The 9,733-nt window shown below is 42.5% G+C and overlaps 1 protein-coding gene across 1 annotated transcript; it reads left to right on the top strand.

Annotated features, from left to right (window-relative positions):
• Window positions 1–7,853: 7,853 nt before the first annotated feature.
• Window positions 7,854–8,273, top strand: LOC120110668 (circumsporozoite protein-like). Its single transcript, XM_039126250.1, has one exon. It carries the CDS (start codon window positions 7,854–7,856, stop codon window positions 8,271–8,273), a length of 420 nt encoding a protein of 139 aa, XP_038982178.1.
• The last annotated feature ends 1,460 nt before the right edge of the window (window positions 8,274–9,733 follow it).

Below are 9,733 nucleotides of genomic sequence, written 5' to 3' on the forward strand. Positions count from 1 at the left end.
TACCCAAACTATGTTAGGTCCTTTAGGGTTAGTTTTTGAAGTTTCTTTTGGCACCCAAATTTTTTTGTATCTTAGCTTGCTCTTCTCACTCAATTTGTTATAGCTAAATTTTCTGAAATTGCATTCGTATCCTTTGTGTCCTACTTTATTGCAGCAATAATAAGTTGAATTTTCATTTTTGGCTTTTAACAAATATATTCTTTAAGTATTTTTATTTTCTATTTGTCTTATATCATAAGCCTACTTTATCATATACAGCTTTTTGACTATCAAGAATCATATTTAATTTAGTTGAGCTAAGAGTAAACTTATCCACTAAGGATTTATATTTTTCTGCAACTTCTTTTAGTTTATAATTTTCAGTAGTTAGATTTTTTGTTTCATTAGTAAACTTTTTACTTAATGTTTCATAGTCCATTAGATAGTTTCAGCTTATCTTTCATATGGGATTGATTTTCATCTTTTAAAACTTTGTTTTTATTAATTAGCTTCTTGTGCTCTTCCATAAGATCTAAGAATGCATCATGTAATTCCTCTACTGTAAAATCACACTCAAGTTCAGAATCTACCTCATCTTCATTGCCATGTAGCAGATTTGAGCCGTGTTTTGCTGATCCTCTTCTTCCGAACTTGATTCCTCACTCTCACTCCATTCAACCATGAGAATCTTCTTCTTGAGTTTCCTTGCCATCCATTTCAATTTTGGGCAATCTATCTTGAAATGCTCGGGCTTGTTGCACTCATAGCAAATTGGCGCTTCCTTTTCTTTCTCCTTATCTTTTACCTTTTCTTTGCTTGAGCTGCCTTTGAAGAAGGGCTTCCTTTTATGAAACTCTTCCTCCCTCTCATGAATTTTCTGAATTTCCTCATGAGCATTGCCATTCTCTCTTCGTCATATTCCTCCTCTTCATCAGATTCCTCTGATTCACTTTCTTGTTTTGGAGTTGTGGACTTCAGGGCAATGGTTTTCTTTTTTCTTGACCTCTTCCTCTGAATTTTGCTTCATGGTCAACTCATGGGTTATGAGTGATCCTATAAGCTCTTCTAATTGTAGCGTGTTGAGGTCCTTTGCCTCTTGAATTGCGGTTTACCTTGGCATCCCATACTCTTGGTAGAGACCTGAGAATTTTTCGCACCAATTCAGAGTTAGTATAAGATTTTCCTAAACTCTTTAGTCCATTCATGATATCCGTGAATCTAGTGAACATTTCAGTTATGGACTCCGTGGATTCCATTTTGAATAGTTCATATCTATGTACTAACATATTTATTTTTGACTCCTTAACTTGATTAGTCCCTGACTTCTAACCTATCCCAAATTTCTTTAGCCGAGGTGCATGTAGATATTCTATTGAATTTATTTACATCTAGAGAGTAGTAAAGTACATTAATGGCTTTAGCATTTAGTTGCACTAGCCTCTTATCACTGTCATCCCAATCTATTTCAGGTTTAGGGATGATTGTGCCATCTATGCTAATTGTGGGTATATGTGATCCTCTAGTTATGATATTCCACAAATCATAATCTAGAGCTTAAATAAATATCCTCATCCTAGCTTTCTAGTATGTGTAGTTTGTGCCATTAAAAAAGGAAGGTCTATTTGTGGATTGCCCTTTGCTTATAGAACTTCCTACTTGGGTTGCCCATGATCTTTGGCTCTTGATCGTGAGATCAATAAATACTATGAGAGCATCTGCTCTGATACCAATTGTTGCCCAAGATGACAAGCCAAGAGGGGGGGTGAATTGATTTTTTTTAATTTTTAGTCCCTTAATGAAGTTAATAAGTGCATGGATAATTTGGCTTATATCAATTAAATACAAGTAGTGAAATTGAAAAGCACACAACACAAACACACAAAAAATATAGTGGTTCGGTGCTCTCCTAAGCACCTACGTCCACTTCCCAAGCGTCCCCTTGGAAATTCACTATAATTCCGCGGATTACAGTTGGATTATTTTCCGGGCTCACAATCTAAAAACCTTTACAATTTTGGTTTTTCGGGATCACCAATAACCTACGTTGGTTTTGCGGGCTCACCAATAACCTACAATGTTGGTTTTACGGGCTTACCAACTAACCTTACAACAAGATTGACAAGTAAGTAAAGAGAACTCCTAAGAGAGCAAATAAGACAATTATAAACTACAAAGAAGAGCTTAGAGAATGTTTATTGCTTTGGAGGAGCTATTCTCTTCTTTGTCAAGCTTGTTTCACTTCACAAGAGTTGGTAGAGCTATTGATGACTCCTTGAAATTGCTCAACAACTTCCTTTTGACTCTCTTAGTGAAGCAATTGAATGAGGCTTTCTTTTCTAGGGTTTCTCTTGTATTTTCTTCTTTATTTTTCAAAAAAATATATTCCTCAGATGAATAGTGCCTCTTAAATACTTTCCAACCTCTATTAGCCACTCCCTTGCTGTTTGAATGGAGAAACTAGCCGTTTCTAGCCGTTGGGTGCTCAAAAAGTACTTCTGCAGAACTAGCCGTTGGGCTGTTACCCGTGCTGGGATCTGTTGACCCTAGAAATGATTTTGATGATCACAAAACTTTGTAACATAATTACTAATATTTGTGCTGTAAGAAAAAGTTATTTTTGTAGGGAGTTCACTGTGTTTGAATGCATGGAGAAGCTTAGAAGAATAATTCTCAAGTGCATGAGCCAACCCTTGAGTTAATGAGCTAAAATTTTGAACGTTCAAAGTCGCTACCCCAATAGCTGCAGTAAAATGGGGTTGACCCTTCATTTCCATTAGTCAACCCTTGAATGGTGTATTAGCTCATCATCCCCTCATGGATCCCTTTTGAACGAAGTTCAAGTTTGGCCAATGTGCCTACCGAGCTTCAATAGTATTCCTCATCATAGTTGCTACAGTGATTCAATTCAAAAGGCTAATAGCCGTTTGCTACAGTAGGTGATGGTTTGAACTTATGGATAGTGCTGAAATTTTGAATCCTTTCTGCCGTCAAAAAAACAAGTCTGAGACATCTTCATGAGTAGACTCTTGTTCATGAAGAGTCCACTTTTGAGCTACATGAGTTGACCCTTGTGAAGCAGAAATTTTAAATTGTTCTGTCTTGAATTTTGCCGCCTGAGACACACTCATGAGTCGACCCCTGTTTGTCATGAGTCGACTCTTGCATCACGTGGGTCGACCCCTGAATGAATGAGGCGACCCCTGCTTCGCTGGCAGCTCTAAAACGGCTAGTTTTTTTTTCCTGCAACAGATTTTTGTCTTTTTTCTCTAACATAAAGAAATATGTCAGAACAGCTAGAATTTGATTTCAAATTCCCTTTCTGAGCTGGGATATATATTGGAGGGAACCTCGAAAATCAAGACAAGAAGGGAAGAATACAAGAATACAAGAATAAGAACATTTTTACAAGAGAGAAGTATACACAGCAATCATCCTCACTTTGAATCTTCAAGTTCTTCTTCCTTGTGAAGAAATCAGTCATCTCTCGTCAACTACATCAAGAGGAGTTGCTGCTCTGCATTGAGGCTTCACCATCTTCATCAGCAACCTTCATCTTCATCAACTTCAGCCTTGTTCATTAGAGTTTTATCTTTTTATTTTTGAGGCTGTATTTTTATCACAGCACATCCTTTGGTTGGATTCCTTACTGTTGTGATCATTCTTATTGTTATATCTTGCAAAAGCACTTCCAAGCCTTGATTGGAAGTTGCTGGATTGGGTTTAATCCAGCAAGGGTTAAAGTTTCGGTTGATTCATCTGAAAATCAACTGGGTTCGTTGTGATCCCGGAAAACAATGAGTTGTATTGTGAACTCGTAAAACAACCAGATTGTAAAGGTTGTGGTTGGTGATCCTTGGAAAATCGACTGGGTTTGTTTTGATCCCGGAAAACAATGAGTTGGGTTGTGAACTCGTAAAACAACCAGATTGTAAAGGTTGTGGTTGGTGATCCTTGAAAAACCGACTGGGTTCGTTGTAATCCCGGTAAAACAACAAGTTTGGGTTGTGAACTTGTAAAACAACTTCACTATAATCAGGAAGAATTATAGTGAAATTCTCAAGAGATCTTGGGGAGTGGATGTAGGTGCTTGGTGTGCACCGAACCACTATAAAATCTTTGTGTTTGTGTGTGGATTGTCTCTTTACTTGCTGCTTTCTATTTACTGCTTTCATTACTCTGTTTTCAGCATCTCTATGTGTGCTAATTATTTTAGAAAGCTTTTATTCCCGCTGTATTTACTCGAAAAGTTTTTTAAAGCCCAATTCACCCCCCCTCTTGGGTTGCCATACGTGGGCCAACAAGATCGACTCAAGCTTTACTAGGGTCGGCTCAAGTTACTATTCATCAGTCTTGGGGTCGACTCAAACTTCTCTGGGGTCGACCCCTGCTACAGTAGGGTCAGCCCCTGCCTCGGTGGGGTCGGCCCTCTCAGAAACCACAGAACCTTATTTTCTGACTATTTTTACTGGGGTCGACTCATGCTTTCTTGAGGTCGACCCATGCTACAGTCGGGTCGACTCAAAATCCAGTGGGGTCGATCCTCTCAAGGATTCCAAAGATGTGGTTTTTGAGCACTCATCTTGGGGTCGGCTCCCCTAGGGTCGGCTCAAGTCTACCTGGGGTCGGCTCAAGTCTACCTGGAGTCGGCTCTACCTGGGGTCGGCTCAAGGAAACTTGGGGTCGACCTTCTCAGTGATTTTCAGAAACTTGTTTACTTGGATTTTCATAACTTGGGGTCGGCTCAAGGTACTTTGGGGTCGGCTCCTCCTTGGGGTCGGCTCAAGGAAGCTTGGGGTCGGCCCCAGTTACTGTTCATCTGTGCCATATATGCCAACATGTGCCAGAATGTTTTTCAAAACGTGCCGGGGTCGACACCATCTCTTCTAAGGTCGACTCCTACTCTGTGCCAAGTATTCCAAAGGCATGCCATTGTGTTTCACGGTGTGCCAAATGTATCAGGGTCGACTCTAAACTGATTGGGGTCGACTCTAACTATATTTTTCTGCACTTTGAAGGTTAGTTATACACATTGAAACAATAATATGATATTCCAAGTAAATTAGAATACTAGGCACAATAAGGTTTTATTTTCTTGATAGTAATAATTACAGAATTGCCCTTTGAGGTAATCTTAACTTGAAACTTTATCATAATCAATTTCTAAGTTTTCTCTCTTGCTCTACTCTAATCTTTAACTCGAATTTTACTCTTGAGAGTTGTTTTGATCTTGTATCCATGATGTTTGATGAATGTATCGAGTATGTATCGAGCGTATCGAAAGTGTATTGTTTCTCTACTTGATTACTTTTGTTAATAGTATTTGCACTTCTATATAGCCTTAATAGCTTTGTAAAAATCAAAATAACATTATGATTCTCAAGGGAGGAGGAGGAGGAAGAACCAGGCTTCTCACCTAGCTCTGCTTAGGGTTTCACATGCTAGAGCTCAAAGAAGGAGAATCAATTTTCATTCATCATAGCATATCCCTAAATAATGTATGAACCCATATATATAGGGTCACAAAATAACAAAAAAGACTCCTACAAAAAAAACAGACCCATAAAAGTCCTAAAATGACAATATGCAAACAAGTCCAATCGACATAAAATAAAATAACATAAAATCAACCCAAAATAAAATCAAATTGGCTGGACTGACTGAACTGGTTGGACCCTGTAGCGACCATAGACTCGAGTAATGGCTGACCTGGTACTGGTGTCCACACCAACTCTTTTTGGGTGGAAAGAAGTCGACCTCGACGAAATCGGCTCGGTGTAGCTCTGGTAGTACTCCAACAAGTCCGGGTCAATCTGCTGTAGCTCCTCACGCGGGATCCAAGTATAGCTGGACTTCAATCGTCCTCGTCAACAAACCAAAAAATGCTTGATACCTTCATCACTGGCAAAAACTATTTGCTCGGCTAAAATAGAATCCATATACTCTTTTCGTGTTCGATGGAAGAGAAAAGGAGATGAAGATGGCATGGAATCAGTAATAGGATAAGCAATTGGCTCAGGAGAGGGTTCAGCAAAAAAGTTATTTGGGATTGCAACCAAATCTTTGATATTAAAAGTAAGGCTATTACCAAAATCAAATGGAAAGTCAATGGCATAGGCGTCAGTGCCATCCTTGTGCAACACTCTGAATGGTCTAACACTAAGAGACTGCACTTCCTTAAGGTTTCGGCTCTGAAGAATTTAGATTCATGGACGCGCCCCGAATGTTAGAGCGTCTCACAAACATGGACTTGGAGACCTGCTCATAATTCATTATGAATGTATAGGCCTGATCTAATGTGGACACCTCTCGGACGACAAGTTCCTTCCTAAGTTCATCATTAAGACATCTACGGAACCGACATAGGACCATTCTCTCATCCTCAATCATATTACATCGCATCATGTATTTATCAAATTGTGCGATGTAGTCAGTGGCTGATTGGGTACCTTGTCGTAAATTGTTCCATCGGTTAAGGTGATCGTCTTGGTAGCTGAGGGGCAAGTATTTTTCTTTAAATTTTTTCTTCATTTCTATCCAATCAGTTATGGCAGGCTGACATCTCCTAGCCAGAAGCTATTCAGTATTTTGCTTAAAAATCTTAGCTCGACCAATGAGCTTCATTCTGGCAAACCAGACCTTCTTTTCATCAGACAAGTTGTAGCACTCAAAGAAGTGGTCCATTTCGTATCGCCAGTCTGAGAAAACCTTTGGGTCAAGGCAATCGTCAAAGGTGGGTGCTTCAACCCTAATGCTTTTTAGGACATCCTTATCATGATCATGGGATTCTCTAGGTTCTACATTGTATCGATAACCCCTATTGACATTAGAAAAAGAACCCTGTCCTCTATGACAATGGTAGGTTTGAAGACAGCTCGAAAAAGAGCAAGTGTCGAATTGACCCTATCAGGCCGACCCTAGATGGTCTAGGGTTTCATCCTTGACCTCTGGGCCGTCCAAATAGGAGGCACTACTTTCTTTGGATCCCATAATCCTTGGAATGCATGACGACACTACGAAGGTGCATATACCGAGGGTGCTAAATTATGCTTGTCCCTACAATGCTAAGACAGTAGTGATTCTTAGACAGACCTAATGCATGAAATCAACTTAGAATTACGTAATAAAGCAAGGCAAGTAGTTGTAGTCAAATAGTACTAGTTATTCAGTGTGTTGCAGGGCTGCACAGAGCCTCGAAGAACTTCCAAAGATTAGGTACCCTACAATTAATAGCAAAGATAGGCTACTACTAGGTTTTGGTGTTGTCTGGAGTGGGTGTGTTGAAGTTTTCAGGAAGCAATATCAATAGAGCACTTAAGAGTTAATTGATGCTAAATTTGGACAATAAATAGATTTTTCAGAAATAGAGGGGAAGAAACCCGACCTAGGTTGGGGCGACGATCAGTAGCGCGGTCGCAGCAATAAAACTCAGCAAGGGTCCCTAACTCAGGATTGATCATTGCAATTTGGCAGGCCCAGTCTAGTCGGATCTGATCATAGCAACTGGTGTGGTCTGATTGGCCTGTGAGCAAAAGAGGAGGAGGAGGTGTTGTGTGCTGTTGCAAAAGGGCCTGGTGGACTTGATGGAGGGGAGGGGATGGTGTGGGCTTATAGAAGAAAGGGACTGTTGGGCCTTTGAGGTGAAGAAGGGATGGAGAGGTGGTGGATCGGGCCTGTATAGGGGTGAGGCGCGTGGATTGGAGCCTGTGAAACGGGCAGGATGGAGTGGGGAAAAAGGCGGGCCTGATGAAAGGATCAGTCTGTGAGAAGGGAGGGTGAGTTGTGGTGTGAAAAGGGGAGAAAGAGGAAGTGGAGGCGATTGGGGGTGAGGGGCAGTGGGTTCGGGCAGCGGGCGACGGTGGTGATGGATGAGGTGGATGCGACTAGGCGGCAATGGGGCTCGGGCGGCGGGCGGCGGGCGACGGTGGGGCAGCGCGGGCGGAGATAAGGAAGAGGACACAGGCAGAGGCGAAGGGTGGAGCGCGACGGAAGGGAAAGAGGCGGGCGGTGGTAACGGAGAGGAGACGGAGGCGACGAAAGAAGGAGGGGCAGCTGTGGAGCCCGGCGGCTGCGACCTGCCTTTGCGCTCGACGCCGAGGATGAGGGTACTCGGCGAGCTAGGCGGCGGTGGCGATGGCACGGAAGCGGCGACGGGTGGGGGCGAAGCGCGGTGGAAGGGCGGCTTAAGAGAGGTGGTGGGGCTCGACGGCGGTGGGAGAGGGGAGTCGGAAAGCGGCAACGGCGATGCAGCGCAGGCGGAGGTGGAGCGGCACGGGCGGCGGCGGCGACGGTGCTAGGGCGATCAGAGATGAACAGGCGTCGGCAATGGGGACACGACCAAGAGCTTCCTCCGTCAGCCCGTATGTCGTACAGTTGGAACCAGGGGCGGCGGGTTTCCATGGGGCGCGGCGGTCTCTGGTGGCGAATCAGAGGCGAGGCGGCGTTGAGGGTCTCGGTCAAAGGAAGGGAAAGGAGAACAGGGAAAGGTGGCAGAGAAGAAAGTGATGCGGGGAAGCGTGGAGAAGAGATGATCCTCTGTTCTGCGGCTGAATCCACAACCAAACAGAGGGGAAACAGGGAGAAGTTGGGCTCCAAACAGAGCTTGGGTGTTTTCTTTTTTTTTATTCTTGGGAAAGCAATGAAGAAGAGGGAGGCCTCCGCTCCTTTACATCTTCTATACTTCACCAATAACCCTAAATCCCTAATCAAACAGACTCTTAATTTGACTTAACTCAGACCCTAAGCAAGCTTAAATTGGAAATCAACCTAACAAACAGACTCTTAATTTGACTTAACCAAACCAGAATTTTAAAACAATGTTGGGTTCATTCCGGTTCTGCATCAGTCCCCTCCACTTGAACACAACTCGTCCTCGAGTTCGTATCTGGATATAACTGCTCTTCAGGATTATGGTATTCATAGATATCAGCGACATTAAAAGTCTTTGAAATTCCCATATCATCTGGTAGGTCCACAACGTAAGCATTGTTATTGATCTTTTTCAAAATTCTGTATGGGCCATACTTTCTTGGCTTCCATTTGCTATAAGTTCCCACGGGAAATCTTTCTTTGCGCAGAAAAACCATCACCACGTCGCCTTCTTGAAATTCTTTGTGCCTTCGATGTTTATCCGCCCTTGATTTGTACTTAGCATTTGTGTCCTCTAGGCGCTTCTTCACCTCCAACTGTATAGTTTGAACCTCCTATGCCAAATGTTCCGCTGCCACGCTCTTCCTAAAGATTTTCGGTAGGCACGCCAGATCCACTGCATGCTTTGGTGCCTTTGAATAAACAACGGAGAAAGGTGATCTTCCGGTCCCGCTATGGACAGCATTGTTGTAAGCAAACTCTGCTTGAGCTAAGGCATAATCCCAATGTTTCGGGGTGCTTCCACAAATACAACGGATCAAATTACCCAGTGTCCTGTTAACCACTTCCGTCTGTCCATCAGTCTGAGGATGCGCAGTGCTGCTGAAATTTAATGAAGTGTCAAACATCCTCCATAGAGTAAGCCAGAAGTGACTCAAAAATTTGGAATCCCGATCTGATGTTATGGATTGTGGTACTCCATGCAATCGAACAATCTCTCGAAAGAATAATCTTGCAATGTGGGATGCATCTGATGTCTTCTTGCAAGGGATGAAATGCGCCATCTTGGAGAACCTGTCCACCACTACGAAGACTGAATCTACACCCCTTTGTGTTCGGGGAAGTCCCAACACAAAATCCATCGACAGATCCTCCCAAATAGCATTTG

Source organism: Phoenix dactylifera, chromosome 4 (genome assembly GCF_009389715.1).
Source record: "Phoenix dactylifera cultivar Barhee BC4 chromosome 4, palm_55x_up_171113_PBpolish2nd_filt_p, whole genome shotgun sequence".
Classification (NCBI taxonomy): Eukaryota; Viridiplantae; Streptophyta; class Magnoliopsida; order Arecales; family Arecaceae; genus Phoenix; species Phoenix dactylifera.

Excerpts from the sequence above, each read along its gene's own strand:
- LOC120110668 (XM_039126250.1), top strand. The coding sequence starts at position 7,854 with ATGCGACTAGGCGGCAATGGGGCTCGGGCGGCGGGCGGCGGGCGACGG.